Genomic DNA, 24,601 nt, shown 5'->3' with positions numbered 1-24,601 from the left:
GATCCTTTAATCCTTCATCTAAATCCAGAGTTCTTTCCACTATGCTAATTTGTCTCCCCAAGATGACTGAACCTCCTCCTTGCAGTAGAATTCTGTTCTTAGTACTTCCCTGGTCACACAGCTTGTAAGTGGAAGGCAGGTCCTCTAACCCCAAATCCAGGATTTTCTCCCCCACTGATCTATGTTGTCTATGGGGTAGCTAGGTGTCAAAGTGGATAGAGTTCTGGGCCTGGAGTCAGAAAAATTCTTCTTTCTGAGTCCAAATCTGGCTCCAGTCACTTACCAGCTGTGTGATCCTGGGCAAGATTCTTAACCTTGTTTGTCTCAGTTTCCTCATCTGTAAAATGAGCTAGGAAAGGAAATAGAAAACTACCCCAGTATCTTTGCCAAGAACACCCCAAATGGAGTCATGGAGAGTCAGACAAAACTGAAAAATGACTAAACAACCAAAATGTTCTCTATTATCCTTCCCACTTTATCTTCCATTACACTGCTCCCCTTTCTAGCATGCCTTCCTTCTCTCCCTGCTCTTTTCTGCCTGTCTAAATTCCTGCTTCCAGATGCTGCTCCATCTTCATCATGGTATAGAGGAGTCAGGAATATTTGGGTTCAGATTCCATCTCAGACTCTTATTAGCTGTATGACCCGAGGCAAGTCTCTCAAAATCTCCAGGCTTCAGCTTTGTGATTTGTAAAATGAGGGTTCCATGATCTCCATGGTCCTTCTAGCTCTAAATCTATAAGCTGAATCCTCCTGGAAATCTTCCCTGACTACTGAGTGTCCCTTCATTGTACAATTACTGTGAGAATTTCATCTCTTGACCAAGTACTGCTCTTTCAGCTTACCTTCTGTTCTGCCCAACCTGTAGTGGGCATTTAATAAATACTTGTTGGTGGATTCCTCTTCACCAAACTAGGATCTGTCAGTGGTCAGGTCCTGAATCTGTTTCTCCTTCCTCTTGTTGTTCAGTCATTTTTCAGTCATGCCTGACTTTTTGTTGGAAGACCCTCTCTGAGGTTTTGTTGTTGTTTTTTTTGACAAAAAAACCCATCCTGGAATAATTTGCTATTTCCTTCTCTGGATCATTTTACAGATGAGGAAACTGAGGCAAACAGGGTTAAGTGACTTGCCCAGAGTCACACAACTAGTAAGGGCCAGATTTGAGGAAGATGAGTCTCCTTGATTCCAGGCCAGGGGAAAATGCTATCCACTGCACCACTGAGCTGCCCTCCTTCCCCAGCTGAGCTTAAGTACGAGACTGAGCCTAAGAGAGAGGGAGGCTCTGTGGAAAGGCATTGAATGGAATGGAATTAGGACATCTCATTTAAGTTTCTTCTTTCACTTTCTCTGATTGCCCTCCCGAGGAGAGGAAACAAGGGAGCCTTGGCCTTGACTTGGAGAGGTAGAGAAGGGGAGGGGACAATAGTAGACAAGGGGGAATCTTCAGTTCCAGCATAAATTACTGACTGTAGGATCACAGGAATTACAGTAGAGCTAAAAGTAAACATAGGGATCATCTTGCAAAAATGACTTGCCCAAGGTGACCTAGGCAGTGAGAAATAGAGGAATAATTCATTGTGGAACAGTGGAAAGAGTACTGGGTCTAGAGTAAGAGAACCCGGGTCCAAGTCTTATGTGTGATGCATACTGCCTATGGGACCTTAGATAAATCATCTCACTTCCCTGGACCTCAGTTTTCTTTCTATTTTGGGGGGGAGGAGGGCAAATCAAGGTCAAGTGACTTGCCCAGGGTCACATAGTTAGTAAGTGTCTGACATCATAGTTGAATTCAGGTCCTCCAGACTCTAGGGCTGGTGCTCTAACCACTGTACCACCCTCATTTCCCTTTTTTTTGTAAAATGAGAAGGATGAACTGGGTATTCTTTGAGGTCCCTTTCCGCTCAAAATCTATGACCTCCTGTTCTAGATCAAGTGTTCTTTCTTTTCTAAATAAGATGTGAAAAGCAAGAATCATGACCCTGCCCCCATCTTACCCTCAGTATCTTGGCCCCTGCTACCTCCTGAAATGCCAGCTTTCTAAGAGCCCACTAAAATGCTGCCCAGACTTTGCTGAGGTTCTGTTTCTCCTCTGGCTGCAGCTGAATCTGCCTGCCTCCTCTCCTCCCCTCCCACCCCCCCCCCCCACCCTTGACAAATATTTGAAGCAGAAACTGAGGGGCAACCTAAATGGAACAATGGGAATAGGAGCCGATCTCTCCTTTTTCTATTCTTGCACTTGAGTCCCACGTAAGTCTGCAGCTGTTGGTCATCATTATCTTGGCCAGGAGGTCCTGGGACCTGGCAGCCCTAAGGGGCTGCACTGAATTCTCTGCAGCATCTGTGGGATGGGTATGGGCTCATCTGGAGCAGCAGTCCCTAGTCATAATGCTATTCCAAATGTGGGCCACAGACAGGTGGGAGAGGAGGGGAGAATAGATAAAGAGGATGCTCTGGACAAGCAGAAGGGGTGAGGGGAGGACAAACACAGGAGGTGCTCTAGCAGGTCAAAGGTGAGAGAGAGCTAGACATAGGAGAAATTCTGAACAGGCAGGCAGGAGGGAGAGGTAGGGATGTGACAGATATAGTAGGGTCCAGTAGTGAAAAGATAGGCTGGCTGTGGTCTCTCAGAAAAAGGTATTATTTTCCCCTGACAACTCAAGATGAAGAGACTGGAAAAAACTTGCCTGGGGTAATCCACAAAATAGAAAATGGAGAATGGGCAACCTCATTCAACTTGGAGACATTACAGAATGGGCATCTCTCATTTCTATGGTGTTTTAAACATACAAAGCATGTCTCTCTCTTTGGGAGGTAGAAAATATAACTATTATTAATCCCATTTTACAGATGAGGAAAGTAAGGAAAACAGAAGTTATGTGATTTGCCAAACGTCACCTAACTGTGGTCAAGACAGGACCAAAAGCCGGATCCTTCAATCCCTACATCCAGGGCTCTTTGTATTACTTCTTTCTTTTGCCTTTCTTAACCCCATCATTCAAAATTAAAGCCTGGTCTTGTGCTTCCTGAAAGCAGTCTTCAAACATAGCAGGCAGAATAATTTAGGGTAAGAGGGCCACATGTTCTATAAAACAGGAAGAACTACTGACGGGATAAGATGGGAGCCAGAACTCCTGAGTTTGAGTCCTGACCCTGATACTGTGTGTGACCTTGAACAAGTCTCTGTCTCTCTGTCTCTGTCCTTCAGTTTCTCCTTCTGTAAAATGAGGTTGAACTAGTGGCTCCCTCCCAGCACTGTTATCCAGCACTGACTTGTGTTCCTCTCTGAAGTGGTGCAAATACAAATGGAAGGGTTTACAATAATAGTAATTGCTTGTATTTATATAGCACGAGTACTTTTACAAATATCACATTTTGGGCTCATTATTCCCATTTTACTGATGAGAAAACTGAGGCAGATGGCAGTTTAGTGACTAGTCTGAGGTCACACAGTTAAGAGTCTCAGGCTGGATTTGAACTCAGCTAGTTGCATGGGATTTGAGTTGGAAGTGTTATGTATAACACTGCTGGAAAAAGTATTTCAGGGAATATGTGTCCAGGAGGGGTGTAAATGAGTATGAATTAGTGTGTCTGGGATAGTGTATATGAGTTTTTGAGGTGAATGCTTCTGTAGATGGTGCATGGCATGTAAATATGTATCTGGGAGGTAGGTCTTTGTCTGGGAGAGAGTATCTGTGAATCTGAGTGTCTGGGGAAAGTGTAAGTGTGAATCTGTACATGGGAAGAGAGAGTATCAGGAACAAGATACTGTGAACATGTTTGGGAGAGATATGTCTGAGAGAGTGTGAGTGCCTATTCTTATATATCTATCTATACATTCCTGTATCTGTGCCTATTCCTGTGTGAATCAAAGGTTAAGCTTTCCCATGGGTGGAATTACAGCTAACTAAAATGTAAAAAAAAAAAACCCAAAACCAACTCTGTGGTTAAACAACTTTGCTGTTGGCACACAGTAGGGGCTTAGTAAATGTTTCTTTATTCACGGAAGGGAAAAGGATTGGGCCTTAGGGAAGGATCTCCAGCTTGAAGGATTTAGGGAAGGTAGTCCAAGCTCTCAAATCACTTTGGGTTAAATTCGACATTTATTAAAGATCTGCTATGTGTGAGGAAGGCACATAACTAGGCTCTGGGGAGGGAGGAAGCAGACACTTATTAAATGCCTACTAAGTACCAGACACTGTGCTAAGCCCTTCAATGAGCTTACAGTTTTCTAAGGTTCCAATATGCACAGAGTTTAAATACAAAGCGATTTCAGGGGACTGAGAACATGGGGGGGGGGGGGGGAAGGGTGGGAGAAGGGAAGGTTTTTCAAGAGGAGAAGGTACCGGTTCTACTTCTGAGAAGCAAATGTCAAATGATCAGATGTAGAACTGGAAAAGACCTCAAACCACTTTTACGCCCTAATTTTACAGATGAGGAAACTGAGGGCCAGGAAGGTTTAAGTGACCTGCCCAAGTTTACGCAGTTAGTGAGAGTCAGGGGCGAGATTTGAACCCGGGTTCTCGGACTTCAGAACCAGGAGGGCTGTCCAATTCCCGGAACATCCAGTAGTAGCACATCCTCCCACGTCCTGTTCTAAAGTTCCTTCGTAAGATTGTTATAGTTGGAAGGGACATCAGAGAACATCTAGTCCAACTTCGTTTTAAGGATGGAGAAACTGAGGCTCGAAGAGCAGAAGAGACTTGCCCAAAGTCAAAAGGGAGGATCAGAACTAGCAGGAGATCACGGGTGTCCAGATACCCCGGCCCAAAGCTCTTTGGGCGCCCCCTCCCCTTCGCCCCAGTCTACTTTGTCTGCCCTGCCCTGTCCTGCCCTGCGGTCACCAGGTCAGGAGAGTCCCGAATCAGACTCCTGGGTCTGGATTCGGGAGCGCAGGGAGCTGCCTCCACCTTGCGCCCCGCTCCAGGGCTGGAGAGGAGCGAGCCTGAGCGGAGAAGCGGGCGCGCGGTCCCGCCTGGGGCTGGGGCAACAGAACCCGGGCGAGTTGGGGGCGGGGGCGCCAGGGCTCAGCTGGACAGTCTGCCCCCAGGGCTGGGGCGGGGGTTGGCCGGAGAGAGACAAGTATCGCGAGAGCGGCCGGTCACCAACCTGCTCGGCGCGCGCACATATTCTTATTAAAGCTCCCTCTCCGACGGGGGCTGAACCCTGCAGGGCGGGGGAAGTCGGGCGCCGCAGCTGGCGGGGCGCGGGGCGCGGGGCGGGGGGCCCCCGCGCACCGCTGGAGTCGCCGCAGCCTCCCAGTGGTCCAGCCCATCCCTCCCTCCTTCTCCCCCTTCAGCCCGCCTTCCAGGGGCCGCCCCAGGCGGAGGTGGGGAAGGGGGTGTGTGAGGTGACCTCATTCCTGCCCCGCTCCTGGAAGTCCCCGGCATCTCCGCCCCCTCGGTGCGTCCCTCCCTCAGTCCCAGGGTCCGTCCCGCCCTCCCTCCCGGCTCCGAAGTTTGGCTCCCAGCTGCTTTGCGTGCGGCCAGCCCGGCACACGGTTTGCTCCCTCCCTGGGGCAGCTCCCGGACCGCTCCCCGCAGCCTCCGCCCGGCCCCCGCAGTCCCAGCCCGGTTCCCGCAGCCCCCGCCGGGCCGCGGCCGCTCCGACGCGCACTTCCTGAAACTTTTTTTTTTTTGCTCTGGAGCTCGGGACTGGTGCAGGGGAGGGAAGGGGGACGAGAAAGAGCGAGAGACTTGAGGGCAGCGGCGAGGGTCAGCCAGGCTGGGCCCCGGGGCCCGGCGGCTCGGGGAGAGCAAGGGAGTGCCGGGGCTGCCGTCGCGCAGCTCCCAGTGGGGCTGGAGAAACTTTAAAAGGCGGCCCCGCTGTGGTTGGCTGGTAGCGAGATTCCGAGCAACATATGGCATTAAAAGGAGCGCAGCTGGAGGTAACATTTCTATCGCTGGGAAGTCGGAGCAGCTGACTCTCCAGCTTGCCTTGTAATTAGCAAACCGAGCACTCCTCTCCCCCGCCCCCCTCCTCTCCCTCTCCCCCTCGCAGCAGCCTTCCCTCCCTTCTTCTCTCCCTCCCTCTCTCCTTCTTGCACACTCTCACACACACTCACTCTCCTTCTCCCCCTTGGCCGGGCACTGGTGGCTGCTCCCGGCCCCGGGTGCTGGCGCCCGCCCAGGCGAAGGGAGGGAAGGAGGCGGGGAGGGGGGGGGGGTCCATGCTCGGCTTGTCGCCCGGGGGGCACCCGGGGAAGGTAAGGGGGCTTCGGGCTTTGGGGAACTAGGAGTTGAAAAGACCTCCGTCCTCCTCCTTTTTCTTGCTCTCCTCCCCATTCCAGCCAAAGATCTGGTTCTGGCCCAGCGTCTGGATCTGGTTCTGGTTTGGGCTCGGACTCGGGCTCTGGATCTGGCTCTGGCCGGGTCAGGGACTCCTGGGCTCTTCGCTGTAGCAAAGAAAAGTGAAGTTCATTCTCAGGGCGGGGGAAGTTTGGCTCCCATGGAACTGGAGGAGGAGGAGGGGGAGGGAGGGAATGAAGGGGGGGTTGGGGGGCTCCGCAAGGGCCTGGGAAGGGGTGGGGGAGGAGGGCAGCTTCTGTGACCACAGTAACTTGTACTTGTGGGATTTATCTCTTCTCAGTGAGACAGACAAAGGTTAGACTGCTTCTCCCCCTCTCTTCCCATTTTTCTGTCTCTTTCTCCTTCTGGATTTCTGCTTCTCTCCGTCTCTCATCTGATGACTCTACCTCACTGAGTATCTTTTTCTTTTCCCCTATCTCCTTCTCCCTTTTCACCCTCCCTTCCGCCTCCCCTTCTCACCCAAGTTCTGGATCATTCTGTGTTTCACCCTTTCTTATCCGTTTGCCTCTCCTCTTTCTCCCTCTATCCTAGGTCTCTTTTCCTGCGAGTCTCTTGCCCACTCTCTATCTGTACTCCCCCTCGGTTTCTGAAGCCCTTGTTTACTCTTGATCAAGTTTTTCCTGCTCCCCAGCAGGTGCCGAGGGATGGGAGAGTTAGTTTAATACAAATCAAACTCCAGCGAACAATTATTCCCGACTGGCACTTTGCTACCTAGGCAGGGAGAGGGAGGGAGGCAGGCAGGCAGGCAAGGAGGGAGGGAGAGTGAGCCAGCTAGCAAAGAGAAGAGCCGACTTGTTTGGTTACAGCTGCTAGGAGGTTTGAGTTTCCAGGCGCATTCAAGTTTTTCCTGTTTGTGCCCAGGTTATGAAGGCAGAATGGAGTTCCCGGACCACAGCCGGCAGCTGCTGCAGTGCCTGAGTCAGCAGAGACACCAAGGATTCCTGTGCGACTCCACTGTGCTCGTAGGCGAAGCTCGGTTCCAGGCTCATAGAGCTGTGCTGGCTTCCTGCAGCATGTACTTCTACCTCTTCTACAGGGACCAGTTAGACAAAAGGGAGATTGTACATCTGAACAGTGACATTGTCACAGCCCCGGCTTTCAGCCTGCTGCTTGAATTCATGTATGAGGGCAAGCTGGAGTTGAGCAGCCTGCCCATCGAGGACATCTTAGCTGCTGCCAGCTACCTCCACATGTATGACATTGTCAAAGTCTGCAAGGGTAAACTAAAGGAAAAAGAACTAGTGATTGAGGAAGAGAAGGACAGACCTTTCCTGGGCCCAAGCATATCCCTGGGCCATGAGTTAGAACTGCCTGGCCAGCCAAGATTCAGTCCCCTAGAGTATGATCGGTCTGGGGCCCACCCCACCTGGTCTAACAACCTCATGGGACCATCCTCATTATCAAAAAAAGCAGAGCTAACTCCAAGTCCTGGGAAGGCCAAACCCTTGGATAATGGTGTGGGGGTCTCTCTCTCTCAGAGGACTGAGCTCCCAATACCCGGCCAGGCCCCTGGTGACTCGGAGTGTGCTTTGGATCTGTCTCTGAAGCCGATTTCAGGGAGGGATGCCCTCCACAACTCCTATGTCTTCAGACAGCTGGCTTCAGATCAGCAGCAGCAGCAGCAGGAAGTTGAACTGATGGTAAAAGATGAACAGGACTCATTATCAGACCAGGAAGATGGCAAGGCAAGGAGTCCAGAGGGCCAGCCATTTGGACCTGTGGCTAAAAGTCTGGTCACAGGCCTGGGCCATATGTTTCATGGCCAGGAAGATGATCTGGACCCAGAGCGGGATGAGAGTGAAGATGACTTGGATGCATCAGACCTCTCTGCTTCAGAGGTGCTGGGGCCCCCTGGCCACATCTGCATCTGCCCCCTCTGTAGCAAGGTGTTCCCCAACCCACATGTCCTACAGCTGCATCTGAGCTCTCACTTCCGGGACAAGGATGGTGGCTCAAGGGCTCGATTGTCACCAGAGGGGTCAGTGCCCACCTGCACACTATGTGGAAAGACCTTCTCGTGCATGTACACCCTTAAGAGGCATGAGCGGACACACTCAGGCGAGAAACCATACACTTGTGTGCAGTGTGGCAAGAGCTTCCAGTACTCACACAATCTTAGCCGGCATGCGGTGGTGCACACTCGAGAAAAACCTCATGCCTGCAAGTGGTGTGAGCGCCGTTTTACACAGTCTGGGGATTTGTACCGGCACATCCGAAAGTTTCACTGTGGCCTTGTCAAGTCCCTGGTAGTTTGAAGTTTTATGAAGGAGCTGGGGTTTGGCTAGAGAGAGAGAGAGAATATGTGTGTGTGTGTGTGTGTGTGTGTGTGTGTGTGTGTGTGTGTGTGTGTGTGTGTGTGTGTGTCTGCACATCTGTGTGTCTGTGCGTCTGTGTGTCTGTCTCTCTTTTTGATTTGGAGAATGGTTGTACCTGTGCTCTTTTGACGTTCCACAGCAGCATCCAGCCAGAGGGGCTTTAGGTGTAAGGCTGGGCTGTCCTGCTATAGGACAGGGACAATGCAGAAGTGTTGGGGAGAGGTGGTCTTGCATCACCAGTCCCTGGAATTCCTGATCTGACCTCTGAGGTGGAGAATTCTGAAGCTGCCTCTAGAAAAGCCTTTTCTCCAGAGGTATGATTAAATGCCAAGAGGGTCCTGCCTTTTGAAGTTCTTACCTTGTAGGTTTTTTGGTCTTTTTTTTTTTTTTAGCTCAAAAAGAAGAGAATGTGCTCCTTAGAAACTAAAATGCTTTCTTTCCTGACCTCCCTATTTCTCCCAGCTGGGTTCCAGGCAGCAGTCATCAAGGGACAGGGAGATGGAGAGACCTCCACTTAACATTCTCTCCCTGTTTCTCAGGGAGTTTCTTGTGGTCATTTCTCATTTCTGCTATTCACTTCCTAGGTTTCTCCCTTTGAATATATGTCATTTTCAAGGTTTTCTCTTTCACTAATCCCATGGCATGTTCATCTTCCTTCCCTGGGCCTTTTGGAATTTAAAGGAATTTTTTGCGGGACCTGCCTTTTACTGCCTTTTCCTGCCTTTTCCTAATGAAGACTATGTATCTCATTCAGAGTGATGTCTTTGTGAATTACCTAGTGAGTTCTATTAGTGGGTTTGGGGATTGGCACAGAAATGGAATCTCTTTGGTACTCTGAGAGTAGTGAGGGCAGAATTTGGTGTTGGACGAGCCACAGAACAAACCAAATGGTCCAAGTTCCATGTTCTGAGTTGAAGAAGTAGGAACTGGAGGTCTGAGGAATGGTAGCCATGGGAGAAGCTCAGGTAGAGTAAGAGGTATGCCCTTGGAAAGGAAGGAACAGTTATTCAAATGTGTACATTGAGGCAAGTGACGGAAAGAACTTTTGTGGTCCCCATATCCTGTTGGATGTAGAATTTAAGTCAGGAAGACTGATCAGTTCAAATTGCAGCTCGTTATAGAGACAGACTCAAACTGGGGACAAAAACAAGTGGGTCCTAGGTGAAATAGCAAGAGAGCCAGATTTAGAGTTAGAGGACCCGAGTTCACCAACTTGGAGTGACCTTCTCTATGCAAAGTCTCAAGTGACTGGCCAGCCTCTCCTTAGAGCCTGGGAATTGGATGTGCCTCATACAAGGTTGGCTGTTGGAGTCTGGGAGTGAGGTCAAGTTTAACTTTGTCAACCATTTGCCCCTTTGAGTCTGAGTCCTTGAGTGTGTCTGAGCAAATGATGTTGGGTGTGTTTGTGGACTTGAATGTTGCTCAGCTGGCTGCTTTCCTAACTGAAGTGGGGCTGAAGGGGGATTGACCACTGGCCTCTGTTTCCCCATCATTCACATCTACTTACCTGGAATTTCCATAAGATTGATTGTTATTAATAGCACTGAGCTTGCTCCCTGAAACACTTCAGATTTTACTGGGGGAATTTTTTTTTTTTTTTGCACATTAGTTTATTTGCCCTCCCTAGTGGGTTGATTTCATGAGCACTGACTGTGGTAGGAGGTGTGTGGTTTCAGGAGGGCCATATGGGAGCTGTTTGGCTGCAGCCTATTGGGGAGTCTCATTTTCTTCAGGGAACTTGGGCTAGTTCCCCTCAGCGAACCCTCCTCCCCACCTCCCCCAGCACCAACCCCTTTTGAACTCTGAATGTAATGTGAAAAGTCATTTTATTTATGGCATGTGTCTCATTTCATTACCTGACTGTACCTATACTTCTGCTGAAACTGTTACATGGCTTTGGAAAATGTGGTGACCTGCATTGTCGTCCTGTGGACGTGTGACTCCGTATCGTGGTCTTAGCCTACTGAATAATATATCGATACATACATTACACATATAGATAGGCATACATATATATTTTTTGCTGTGATTGGAAATAGCACTGAGGACAAAGTCTACTAAAATTAAGTTATTTTCCTTTTCTCCTGATGAAACTTGATGTAGTATTTATTAGAAGTTTTAATTTGAAGTGATACTATAACTGCTAGAAACCTTTTTTTTATTCTGAATGATGAGTTTATCTCTACTGTAATGCTTCCAAGGTTTCTTTGTTTGGTAAAGGGAGAGAGTGACTAATATGTTAGTATTGGCAAGAAGGGTAGCTGAAGTTTTTCTAAGTTTTTATTTTTTTACTTTATAATTTTGCATAATATTTTTTGTGATTTCTGTGAATAAAAACAAATTGCAGACTCACATATTCCATACCAAGCCCAGTCCATGCCCAAGCAGTAGTGAGAAAGGGACTGCAGGTAGGGCCATGTGTGGCTGATATTTCCCTTCACTGGATGCCCTTTAAGGTGAGAGCTGGATTACTGCTCGTTGGTGGTCATAGAGTCTAGAGCTGAAAGGGACTTTAAGGTCATATAGTCCAATTTCCTCATTTTACAGATGAGGAAACAGGCCCACCAGGGAAAAGGGACTTGTCTAAATTCACCTAGGGAATAAGTAGTAGAGCTGGGTTTGGAACCTGTGTCCCCTGATTTCAGTCCAGCCCTCTTTCTACTACATGACAAAGATGTCTTATAGAGAGGCTTTCTGCCTTTGTATAGATTGGACTTAGATGATGCTTAAAGTTCTTTCCAAAGTTCTTTGATGCTGTGAGCTTAAGTCTTTTAGCCTAGGAAAGCCTAGGGATCTGGCTAGGTCAGGCAGCAGGCAGCAGGGACTCTGAGGTGTGGTAATTGTGGGGAAAAAGAAGAGAATACTTGAACTCTCACTGTAGAGATGCTGTCTTCCTGGTTTCTGCCACTGGGCAGCTCCAACAAGGACTTTTGCACTTGTGTCTGTATTCTGCTGAAATGTGTGTGTGTGTGTGTGTATGTGTGCGTGTGTGTGTGTGTGTGTGTGTGTGTGTGTATATGTGTGAAGGCCATAGGTCTGAGCACAGCTTTTCCCACAATGGGTCACTTTCTCGTGGAACAGTTGGGAGATGCTGCTGCACACTGTCTCCCATGTGGGTGATTCCAGTCCTGGAGAGTTTATTTTCTTGGAGAGCAGTCCTGCCCTGACTCGTTAACACTGGGTTTGTCGTCATCTGCAAACAAATACTGTGAAGTTAATGTAAAAAAAATCATCAATTTTTAATTTTTTAATCAATGCAGTTCAGATTAAATATGTATATTTAAAAACTAATTTTTGTGGGAGAGTTTTATAGCAAACAAACCTACAGCCTGTAGCAAAGCTAATCGAATGAAATCTATTTTATCAGATGGTCCAGTCTCCGTTTTCTAGTGAATTTCTTCTTTGTAGATGGTGATTGGTTAGTCCCAAGGAGACAATCACAACCTGGGGGGGTCTTTGGGGAAAGTAATGGTTAACATTTGGTTTTCAGTATGGTCGTCTGCAGTTGTATTCACGTGTGCTGTCAAACTGTGACAATCATGACTAGGAATTGCTGTCTCTCCATTTTCACAAAATAATAATAAAAACCCGCCCTCCTCCTACTACTTACTGCTGGAGTCATCCTTGAAGCTGGGCCTTGCTTCTGGGAGATGTGGAGGCTGGGGTGGTGGTCTTCATTGACCAGGAAATTGTCTTTGCGGGGGTTGGGGAGGTAGGCCTCAGAGTTTTCAGACAAGGCTGGATTGATGTACTTTTGAGGGGTTTGGATCCCAATATGTCAGTTAGCCAGAGCTGATTATTCCAGGGTGGGTGGGCAGAGAGGTGCTGGAATAGATGCATTAACTAATAATTAATAGATGCATTAAATAGATGCATAATGGAGTTTTCCATTCTTACTATTAGAAGGATGAATGACTCATCCCAGTCTTGCAAACTAAGTTGAAAATCCCACCAGCTCATGTTCATCCTTTTTCAATTTTCTCCCCTCCCCCAATACCCATAATAATAGCTAACATATAATACCTACTTTATGCCAGGCACGATTTTAAGCACTTCACAATTGTCATTTGATCCTCACAACAACCCTGTAAGTGCTATTATCCCCATTTTGTAGATGAGGAAACTGAGGCAAAGAGGTTAAGTGACTTACCCAGAGTCACACAACTACTAAGTGTCTGAAGTAGGATTTAAACTTGGGTCTCCTGACTCCAGACCTAGCACTAGACATACTTTGCCATCGAGCTTAACAGTATGGTGGTTTGATGGTCAAAAGTACTAGGTTCCATTCCTGACTCAGAACTACCTGTGTGATGTTGGACAAGTGACTCCCTGTTTTGGTCCTCAGTTATTAGCTAGACCTAGGATTGTAATGCCTGCCCTGCTAACTTCACTGAGACATCTGAAAGATTTCTACGGGTAATGATCGTGAAAATTCTTAGGCAAGTATGGTTCTAAGTCATTGGTTTTGCCCTGTGGTCCCTAAGGTACTTTGAGAGGGCAGAGATTGGTCTAGCTCTAAAATGTAGGGATGGAATCTATCACATGTTTCTGGTGTCTAGTGGCCTGATCTTGTTGGCCTTGCTGAAGGGGAATATGGGAACTGGGGGCAGATGCATATTGGTTAAAGTTGGAGGATTTAGCAGATGGGAGAGATCTTGTCATCAGAGGCATCTCAACAAAGTGAACCTTTAAGTGGATGGGGGTGGAGGACTTGGACTGGACACCTGTGAGTCTCCTTCCAGTTCTGACAATCTGGGAGTGTGGAAGACGTTGCTTGTGAGCTGTTATTTTTAAGCACTGATTGAATTCTCTGGTTCTAAGAACCCTTTTTTTACTAATAACATTATCAAGCACCTAATGTGCTAGAGACTGGTGGTGAAGTGCATAGAGAACTGGTTCCGGAGTCAGAAAGACCTGAGTTCAAATTTGGCCTTAGGAACTTGCTAGCTGTGTGACCCTGGGCAAATCACTTAACCTCTCTTTGCCTCAGTTTCCTTATCTGTCAAATGGGGATAAAAACAGCACCTACCTTCCAGGGTTGTTGTAAGGATCAAATGAGATAATTGTAAAGTGCTTAGCATAGTACCTGGCATATAGTGTTGTTTTTTGGTCATTAAGTCATTGTCCAATTCTTCAAGATCTTCATGATCACACTGTTCATGGGGTTTTCTTGGCCAAGATAATGGAGTGGTTTGCCATTTCCATCTCCAGTGGTTTAAGGACTTTCCCCAAGTTCACACAGCTAGCAAGTTCCTGAGGTCAAATTTGAACTCAGAACTTCCCGACTCCAGGCCCAACACTCTATCCACTGAGCCACCTAGCTGCCCCTACCACATAGTATGTGCTACAAAAATGCTTATTCTCTTTCCCTAATGTGCCTTCAGGCCAGTGAAAGACCATGTGTGAAATTGTGAGCCTAAAATTCCAGCTGTTTTTATTTTATTTTAAATATATCTCATTGATTCCTTTTGTCTTTAAATCATTACAGCATTTCCCCACTTCCCCTCCAGATTGAACCCTTCCTAGTGACAAAGAAAAACAATTAAGCAAAAACATACGCTAGAAACCATGTCTGAAAATGTATTCGATATTCCACCCTAGTAGTCCCCCACCTCTCTGCCCTGAGGGAGAAGGTATGTTTCATTATCTTTATCTGGGGATCTTCCTTGGTCCAGTTGCTTCTAATGAGCTGGAAGCCAACACTGCAGAACCACACAGCTTTCTTCCTCCCTCCTCCTCCCCCTGCTCTGCTGCTCCCTTGTTTCCTCTAAGCTATTTCTCTCTCCTTCAAATCCCAACACAAACGTCACTGCCTTAAGGGCTTTCCTGATTACTCAACTTGTTCTGCTTTAGTGTTTGTGCTAGGACCTCTCTTGACACTTAAAGGCCCATTTCTTTTTTTTATCTTTTTTCAAATTTTAATTCAATTTTATTTTCAGTTCCAAATTCCCTCCCCTTCCCTTACCCATGTAGAAGGCAAGAAAAACAATACCTATTACAAATATCTCATGCAAAACAAATTCCCATTTTAGCCACAAGAGGAAAAATGAAAGAAATTAAGAAAGAAGGAACCAAGAGGTTTGATTCAGTACTCTCAGCCTATGACTTCTCTTTCTGGAGGGGGATAACATGTTTCCTGAAGAGTCCTTCAGAATTGTGGTTGGTCTTTGTATCGATCTGCCTGCGTTACCAAGTCTTTCAAAGTTAATTATCTCTACAATGTTGCTGGTATTGTATAAACTATTTTCCTGGTTCTACTCACCTCACTTTGCATCACCTCATACATATCTTCCCAGGTTTTTCTGAAACCACAGGTGGAGTGTGTGTGTGTGTGTGTGTGTGTGTGTGTGTGTGTGTGTGTGTGTGTGTGTGTGTGTGTGTAGTCATTGCCTGATGGCTTCTCCTTACAACTGACTTGTGTCATATTCCGTAAAATCACTGAAAAGACACTTCACACACTATCATTATTTTTGGAGAAGGCGAATAGGGCATCTGTACCTGTCCTCTATGCTTCAGAAAGTGTGCCCAGGTTCATGGCCTCCAGCATAACCACTGGATGAGAACCCATACGAGACAGCCTCCTAGCTGTCTGACCTACTGGAACCTGGGAGATCAGGCCCAAAAAGCACCTCCAAGGTACTTGGAGAGTGAGAAGAGGATAAAGAAAGGAGGAGGCTTGCATACCTTCCACTGTTGGCTGGAGAAGAACTTGAAACCAGCAGTATTCCCAGTCAGGGAATCATATGTTGAAGTAAGGAAACCATGATATTGAGGTTTGGGGTGCTTGGCACTCCAAAATACCCACACACTGGGTTCTGCCTGAATAAATTCGACCTAAGCCTTCTTTTAGTCAAAGAAAAACAAAGTTTATTTAAGATCCTCCATATTGGATTGACTTTTAAGAACTCTCCCCATTTGTGGCTCTTGTTTTGACAAGTCAGCCAGATTGAATCTGAGCCCCTTCATAAAGATAAGAGGGATCTTACATACAGAAAGGCTATAGGTGGGATCTGGGGGTGATCTAGCAGTCTGGGGTGAAGGGAGGAGGGGTTTAGGGAGGGTCTTGAGGAGGAGTCCAAGGAGGATCTTAATGAGACTGGGGTGACCACAGGTTAGAATCCAGAAAGTGGGATTCTGATGTGATCTAGGGTAGGAAACTGCTGGAGACAATGGAGGGCTGGAGTGGGAAGCAGGTGAGTCAATCCTGAGGAAGGCCAGGCTAGATTAAGAGTGATAGATTTGGGTATGAAAGGCTGGATTAAGTGGGACCATTCCTGGAGGTTCCCAGAGTCACATCCACTGCCCTACCTAGCTACCCCTTAGAAATTAATCTAATCCAATAATGTCAAACTCACATAGAAATGAGACCACTAAACCGTAAAGCCACATATTAACACAATCTATGTTCAGTTTATGTTGTGTTGTATTTTTTTATGTTAAATATTTCTAAATTATATTTTAATCTGGTTCAGTACAATTTGGATGTGTTTCTTGCTTTGTATCTGATACCTGCTATAATTTAACCAAGTGAAGAAACCCTCTGTCCCACCTCTGACCCTGCTTTGCCAAGGTTTGTTCACATTTCTTAGCTGTAGTTTTTCATGAATGGGCAATGTGATCAGAAATCCCTATGTGTGTGGGCCCCATGAATTTAATTATATAATTAATTACATTCAGCTTCAATTACAATTACTAATTGATCTAAGCCTGCTAGCATGACACCTGGCAGCAGGCAGTTATACTGGGGAAGTGGCAGGCAGGTGGGCAAGCCCTACTAACCAGTTCTCTCATAATTGTTAATTAATTAGTTTAAAATGTCTCTATTAAAAAAAATAAATTCCTGATGGGCCTTCACCCAGAGCTGGGAAGATTCCATATTGTATGTACAGGTAAGAGAAAGTTAGAACCAGAAAGGATCTTAAGAGTCATCTCAATAACGCCATCATGAGATTATACAGATCAAGAGCCGGAAGGAACCTCAAGCAATTTAGTACAAACCCCTCATTTTACATAAGATAAAACTTTTAGGTTAGATGACTTGCCTAAGGGAGTAGATGGAGAGTAAGCATCCGGAATCTTTTCATTGAACCACACTACTTTGTAGATGAAGAAATAACTAAAGAGAAGAGAGACTTAGCTCCTCCTACCTTTCTAGTCTTCAACCTTACTCCCTGCCCCATGTACTCTGTCACCTAGTGATATTGGCCTCCTGGAACAAGACACTTCATCTCCCAAGTTTAGGAATTTTCTCTAGGTATCCCTATGGCTGGAATTCTCTCCTCTTCATCTCCCATTCCTGGCTTGCCTGGCTTTCTTGAAAATTCCACTCTATACTGAAAACCTTTCCTAATGTTCTCTCAGAGGGAGGACGATCTTTTTACCTTTCTTTGCTCCCTCAGTGTTTATGTTCCAGGCACATAGTACAAAGATATCAAATGCTCATTGACTGACTGGTGTCACACAGGTAAGTTAGTGGCAGAGTTAGGACTAAAGCCACAGGTCTCTTCACTCCTAGGCCAAAGGTCATTCTGATATACCTCCTTATAATAGCTATTAATAAAATTATGGAAGTAAATGTTGAAAAATAAAAATAAATTTAAAAATAGGAAAACAAGGAAAAAATAATAGCTAATAATGATTAGCATGTATGTAGCTCTTTAGGGTTTTCAAAATATCTGTTACCCAAGTTAATCCTCACAACTCTATGAAGATAAGTGTTATTATTCCATTTTACACATGAAGAAACTGAGTCACAAAGAATTTAAGTGACTTGCCCAGGGTAGCACAGCTAATAAATGTCTGAGGCAGGATTCAAACTCAGTTCTTTCTGACCTAAATTCTGCCCTTTTATCTACTGTACCAAATGGTTGCCTGTGATGAATATTATATTGAATGTCATAATGAATGCTAAAAGCTGTATGGAGACACGTCAGTACCTTAATTTTAGGTCTTCAAGTGGAGGTTAGTTAATGACTTATTGAGGATGTTGCAAATATTGTGGTTCAGATATGCATTGGAGTGGATGACCTCTGGTCTTCTGGGCAACCTTGCCATACTTGTTCTCAGGCGGATTCAGGAATGGGTGTGAAAAAATGAGACCATAGCACAGTGGATAGATAGATCTCCAGGAATTCAGGAAGATTGATCTCCCTGAGTTCAAATCTGGCTTTAAACACTTACTAGCTGTGTGTCATTTAAACTTATTTGCCTCAGTTTCCTCATCTGAAAAATGATCTGGAAAAAGAAATGGCAAATCACTCCAGTATCTTTGCCAAGGAAACCCCAAGAAGTCACAAAGAGTTGGACACAACTGAAAAAAAATGGTTGAACAACAACTGAAAAATATTCTGACCAGGACTGCCAAAGACCATACCCTCACCCAGCTTGCCTCTATTCTCAAACCTGTGAAATCCCCAAATTCTTTGAAAGTCATCTGCCCTCCTCATTTGATGAAGTCTTACTTATCATTTGAACCTCAATACAAATGCTACCTTCTGATCCCCTTCTGCCCCTGAAAAACTTTCCACTTTCATGATGGACCTGTGTAATATTGTTTGCTATTAATATTAATAATAGTGATGGCTAACATAGCTCTGAGGTATGCAAAGTATTCTCCATATATTAATTTATTTGGTTATATGTTATAGTTATTTGTATTTGTTTCTAATTAGACTGTGAGCTCCAAGACAAGGCATGGAATAGTAGAAAACCTGGAATTTGGAGTTAACATCTTATTTGTTGGCATCTTATTTGTTGACATCTTATTAGCTGTATGACCTTGATCAGGACTATGAACTTCTCTGATCCTCAGTTTCCATGACTGTAGGATGAAGGGATTGAACTAGATAAATTGTAAGGTTTCTTCTAGTTCTAAATTCTATGAACTCAAGATCCATGAGAGCAAGAACTCTTATCTTCTGTAGCAACTCCAGAACCATGCAAGGGAATTTCAAACCCAGTATAAACTTAATTAATATTTGTCCAATATAAATTCCCTATTCATGTAGGAGAAAATAAAAGTCCTCAGAAATGACAGATTGGTATGGAATCATATGACCCAGGTTCAAATCCTAGCTCTGCTAATTGGTATCTGTTATTACCTTGGGTAAGTCATTTAACCTTTCTAGACTTTAATTTCCTCATCTGTAAAATGATTGAACTAGATTATCTCTAGAGTCCTTTTTTGCTCTTATATTCTAGAGTAAACACAAAGTCTTGTGCATTGCAGGCACTTAAATATTCCCTAGAATGACATACATAGTAGCCCAAAGTCTGGGAGATTCCTTGTTCACATTTGCAAATGAAAAGGAAGAATTTGGGGCAAAGTGTTTGAGTCAGAGAACTGTAGCTTCTTCATGGTGCTTCCTAGCTTTTTCTTTCTTACTGACCCCTTTCCTGTCCATTTGTGTAACATCTAAAGGCTCTGAGGGGGTTGAAGGAAAGCCACAGTGATCTGGAGTCATGCAGCTCTCTCCTCAAAGTTGTTTGACTAGAAAAGCAGATTGAAAATCACGACTTGATGGAATTAAAGGGAACTTTCCAACCCTAAGTCAGATAGAGGCTTGAACAGAGACCTCAAGCCTATTAACAAAAGGAAATCAGTTCAAACATAGGCAGTAACTTCAGGTCCTAATTAGCTGACTGACTTCTCCGTGTTCCCAAAGCACTTAGCCTCTCATGCTAAGACTCTGGGAACTGACAGATTTAGTTACTTTTCCTTAATATGGCATGTGAAGGCTTGCCTTTTTCACTAAAGGAGCTTCTGGGCTGTAAGGTTTAAAAAAAAAGAAGGGGGCAGGGGAAAGGATGAACTACACCTCCTTTTATGATAGATTGTACTACAGCAAAGGACCAGTAGGTGGCAGCAATGAGAGTAGCCTAGTTACGGGAAGTCGAATAAATGTGAAAATAGTATAAGGATATCACTTGAAGACCTCATTGGCCCTGATGTCACCTAGAGACATGATCAGTGAAGGTATGAGCTGCTCTTCCATGTGTATGTGCACTGATCATATATGTTCCTTATGTTTATGCCCTCTAATGTCTATAAATGTTCATTCTTCTTACTGATGAACTGTGGGAGAGCATTTCCTAGTTCATAAGGGGGATGTTCAATCGTCACTTAAACTAGTTCATTAAATGCCTTTGTTTTGAACTAATGGTTTCTTCTAGCTGACTGATAAAAGAGGGGTTTATGAACTATGGGGTTTTAAAAATAAATTTATTTTTAGTTTTCAATATTCACTTCTACAAGTTTTAAATTTCCTCCGCTTCCCTTCCCCCATCTAAGACGGCATGCAATCTGATATAGGTTCTACATATACATTCTTATTAAACATATTTTCACATTAGTCATGTTGTATAGAGGAATTAGAACTAATGGGAGGAACCATGAGAAAGAAAAAAATGAAACAAAAAAAGAGAACAAAGAGTATGCTTTGATCTGCACTCAGACTCCATATTTCTTTCTCTGGATGTGGATGGCATTTTCTGTCATAAGTCTTTTGGAGTATGAACTATGGTTTTAGGTGGCTATGGCTCCAAGGTGCATTTAGAGCCTTTTAGGTAGCCTTTAAGGGTGGTTGGGTAGAGCAAGAGAAAGTACCTCAGGTGTCATGTATGTGATTCTGTGACTTGAACTTCTAACTTGAGTGTTTTAACTCTAAATCAACCCTGCCTTACTCCCCATCTGCTGTTTTGTCCTCTCAGGGTCACTCTGAGCCTGTCTGGGGCTGTGTCTGCCTTGGCACCCCTCCTTCATTCCATGATCGCTACCTCACTCTGCCCTTCATATCTCTCTGTTGAGTGTGGATGCTTCCCCCCTTTGCATCTCCATGTTACCTAGTCAAGTGCTTTTGTTATGGTTTTTACATTAATTGCAGGGTAATTAAAAGAGAAATGAACAAAAAAGAATAAGGCAAGGCTTGGAACAGCCTGGTAGAACTCTTTCTGGGCCATTGAGCTTTAAGATAGCTATAATTTAACCATGGATTTACTGGCACGAGGGACCGAGAGGTCCATTCTCTGCTTCTTTGTCTCTGCAGGATCTGGCCTTAAGTGAACTTTGTTTCATCTGTGGACACTGAGGGGTTATAGGGAAAGAACCCTGGACAGAAAATTCACATAACTGGGTTCTGATCTGGGCTCTGTCACTGATTCACTTTAGTCAAGTTCCTTTTCTTCCTTGGGTCTCACTTTTCCCAACTCTAAAATGAATGGTTAGATCAGATAGTATCAAAGGGTTCAGACAAAGAATAGATGGGATCCAATAGCTTAATATTTTGATGAGAAATTTAGACCAAGAGGGTCGAGAAGCTCTCGACCATGGAATTCTGAAGAAAAAAATGAACACAATGAGAAGAAAGAGACTGATGTGGATACACAGGGTACTCATTAACAAACTCTGATTATAAAAGGACATGTATAGAAGATGTAACCAAGGGAAAGTAATTAAGGGTGAATAAGAAAGAGCAGCATGGTTCTGTGAGAGTAGTTAACATTATGAGGGTAGAGTTGAGTCTCAAAGCCCAGAATGAGCCGAGGTAGGCAACAAATGATAAGGACAATGAGTGTGTGTGTGTGTGTGTGTGTGTGTGTGTGTGTGTGGTTTAAAGCAGCATCAAGGGTGACAAGAGGATTACAGAAAAAGGATAGGATCATTTACTTGGGTTAGGGGGTATGATGATGAATTCTGGCAAGAAGGCCCATCCTACTTAAATATTATTTTGTTTCTGTTTTATCTCCCAGGAAAAACAATCTTTTAGGAGGTACAAAAAAAAAACCAACTTAAACCAGTGAAACTTATTTAAGCAACTAACCTATTTTAGCAGCTAACTTATTTTAGCAACTAACCACTCTCAATGAGTTCAAACAGAGCTATCACTAGGTCTGGGGGACTGAGGTTTTGCTTCAGGACACTGAAATTGAGAGGGCCTTCCTAACTTCAAAGGGCAATTTATAAAGAGTATGGTTTTGAAAATAACTACATTTTCATTTTGGCAGCATTTATTCTTCTTCCATAACATAGAAAAAATTTGAGCCTACCACCTCATTAGCAAGAATAGTTAAAATAGGTAGCTACCGTGAGCCAATGATTCTGCGCCATCCACATGACTGAGTTGTATGTACCCCCTGGAAGACATTTCTTGAATCACTCTCCCTCCCCCATGCAGCTGCTGTAAGCAATGGCCTTGATCTTTGTTTCCTTCCACTCAGTTGAATTTGTTACAGTTGTTTCTTGTGTTTTTTTCGTCATTTTATGAATTGTAAAATCGATTTGAGGGAGTGCCCTAGAATGTCTAGGGCATCAAAATTGTTACTTATTGTTCTGGTCCAAGTTATCATTTGTGATTACATTGTAAGGTTACTGGTAGATACGATTACTGAGTTACTGTTAATCTTTTGAAAAATCTTGGAGAATTAGGGGCAGCTAGGTCTCACAGTGGATAGAGTCCTGGACTTGGAGTCAGGAAGACCTGAGTTCAAATCCAGTCTCAGATACTTACTATCTGTGTGACCCTGGAAAAGTCACTTATCCTGTTTGCTCAGTTTCCTCAACTGTAAAATGGGAATAATAATAGCACCTACCTCTCAGAGTTTGAGATAATTATTCAAAGTGCTTAGCAGAGTTCCTGGCACATAAAGTACCACATAAATAGTAGGTATTATAATTATTAATTAGGAGAGGTACCACAAGATTGGAAAAGGGCACATTTTCCAATGTTTTTTTAAAAAGGAAAAAAGTAGAGTCTGCAAACTATAGAGAAGTAAACTTGTCCTCTGCTCCTGGCAAAATTCTAGGCCATTTTAGTTGGGGGAAGGTTTGGGAACATTTTGAAAAGGGCATCGGGACTCGTAAGAGCCAGCATGATTTCATGAAGAGTAAATTGTGCCAAGCTAGCCTCCTCTCGTTCTTGACCAGAGGAATGTTGTTGAAATAGTATAATTAGATTTAACTAAAGCATTTGCAAAGTCTTCTGTGTTTTGAGCTTTCATACAAAGCTTTACTTGTGTATGAGATGGAAATATACTAGTAGGTGATAATGCAGTTGTGTAGATTAGACCTGGTTCAATGACTGTCCCCAAAGAGTTAATGTCAGTTTGGAGGGTGATCTCTAATGGAATGCCCCCAGGATCCATGATTGAGCCTCCATGGCTCCAAATTTTTTATCAGTGACTCAGATGAAGGCAGGCTTGTTAAATTTGTGGGTGACACAAAGCTTAGAGGTACAGCTAACATGTTGGATGACAGTTCAAAAAAATCTCTAGGCATGATTGATGGGCCAGATACACTATGATGAAAGTTAATAGAGTTAAATATAAAGTCCTCCATTTGGGTTCCCAGTATCAACTTCATGAATACAGGAGGCATTGCTGGGCAACAGCTCCAATGAAAAAGGCCATCAGAAGAGTTAATACTATCTTTTAAATTTCATTGAGAGACATAGTTTCTAAAACAAAGGAGATAATGCTTCAATTATACTCTGCCCTAGTCAAGCTACTTTTGCAGTACTTTGCACCTTAGGAAAGATGATAAGCTGGAGATCCATCATCTGGAGGAGACTGACCAAGGTGCTGAAGGGCTATCTCAAGGCCCTTCTTAAGGTGGCCTTTAGAGTCATAACTAGAAATTCTCAAACTCAGGGCAGTTTCATTTGAGGGTGGAGGAGAAGAGCAGTTATTTGAGGCAGTGCCTTTCAAACTTGGTGATGATATTCCCCCAACCTCAATTTTTTAATAAACACATTATCATGCTTCCCACTCTTTTCATACAACAATTTATACAAAAATATTCTTAGTTTATATTCTTTTTTCAACTAGTCTTGTGATTTTATTGGTGTAGGGAGCTTCCAGTGAGGAAACTCTAAAAATACTAATTGTAGCCTTAGTCATAGCAGGTTGTCTGGACCACTGAAAAGTTAAGTGACTTGTTCATGGTCACATAGCCGGAATGTGTCAGAGGCAAGATCCTCTGGACAAGGCGTAAGACCAGTCCAATGGTTTCAGGTTTGGGAGTGGGATGAAATGAAACATTTGTGGATGATATAACCTATAACAAAAGGAAGTTTACTCAACAATAGCATAGAAAAGATATTCAACAAAGACACAGGGTTGATTCGGTTGGGCACAGCTCTATTCATTTCTGCATTTGCCACAGTGGTAGACCTGTTCAGACAGATATTTTTATGATAGTTGTCATAAAACAGTGGGACTTTAAAAATATATACATGTATATTTTAATTAACTTAGTTAAATATTTTCCAATTCATGTAAAAAATTTTTAACATTCATTTTTTTTACTGCAATATTGTCTTCCTCCCTCCTCCCTTCCCTCTTCCTTGAGAAGGCATGCAATTTGATATCAACTATTTAAATGTGAAGTCATGCAAAAATATAATTCCGTATTAGCCATGTTGCAAAAGAAAACACAGATCAAAAATTCTCAAGAAAAATAAAGTAAAAAAAACATTCTTCAATCAAGCACTGGGACTTTCATCAAGCCTCAGGGGTACTAGCTACTCCCAGGCTGGAATTTTATTTCTTTGGGGGTCAAGGAGCTGCATCAATAGATTAGATCAGTTAAATTTTAAGAATGCTTTAATTGCCTTAAAACATTTTTTTACTTTAACTGGGTTTTTTTAGGAAAAAAAAACCACTTGCCCTTTGTGGAATAGACATTCCAATATTCTTAATAGTAGATGCCGATTCCCCCACAAAGAACTTGAATCCAAGTCTTCCTAACTTCAAGGCCTGACTTTAATAGTTCTCTATCGATACAACTTCTCTAAATTTTATTCAAATACATTTAATGATTTTTTCTAATTTTCATAATAGCACCAAACAAGTCTTAAGTATACCACATAATGTGATTTCAGATATTTATTAATAATTATTTATTTATATTATATATTTATATTATTTATTTATTAATATTCATTAATAAGATGATCTGTAATTTTTATGTTTGCAACTTATTTAGTA

General features: G+C 44.0%; 1 protein-coding gene across 3 annotated transcripts; it reads left to right on the top strand.

The window, feature by feature from the left end:
- The first annotated feature begins 5,320 nt into the window (after positions 1-5,320).
- Positions 5,321-12,222, top strand: ZBTB42 (zinc finger and BTB domain containing 42). 3 transcript variants are annotated; one of them, XM_072630052.1, is made up of 2 exons: positions 5,321-5,400; positions 7,167-12,222. In XM_072630052.1, the coding sequence occupies exon 2, from the start codon at positions 7,181-7,183 to the stop codon at positions 8,558-8,560; it is 1,380 nt and encodes a 459-aa protein (XP_072486153.1). In that variant the 5' UTR covers positions 5,321-5,400; positions 7,167-7,180; the 3' UTR covers positions 8,561-12,222. The 3 variants fall into 3 exon arrangements, with proteins under 3 accessions (XP_072486153.1, XP_072486152.1, XP_072486154.1); XM_072630051.1 differs by lacking the exon at positions 5,321-5,400 and adding an exon at positions 5,768-5,884; XM_072630053.1 differs by lacking the exon at positions 5,321-5,400 and adding an exon at positions 6,131-6,202.
- The last annotated feature ends 12,379 nt before the right edge of the window (positions 12,223-24,601 follow it).

The sequence above is a fragment of the Notamacropus eugenii genome, chromosome 1, assembly GCF_028372415.1.
Source record: "Notamacropus eugenii isolate mMacEug1 chromosome 1, mMacEug1.pri_v2, whole genome shotgun sequence".
NCBI classification, from domain to species: Eukaryota; Metazoa; Chordata; class Mammalia; order Diprotodontia; family Macropodidae; genus Notamacropus; species Notamacropus eugenii.
The sequence above is the reverse complement of the archived record's forward strand: the minus strand, read 5'-3'. Positions and strand labels throughout refer to the sequence as shown.

Coding starts and splice junctions, on each gene's coding strand:
- ZBTB42 (XM_072630052.1), top strand. CDS start 7,181: ATGGAGTTCCCGGACCACAGCCGGCAGCTGCTGCAGTGCCTGAGTCAG.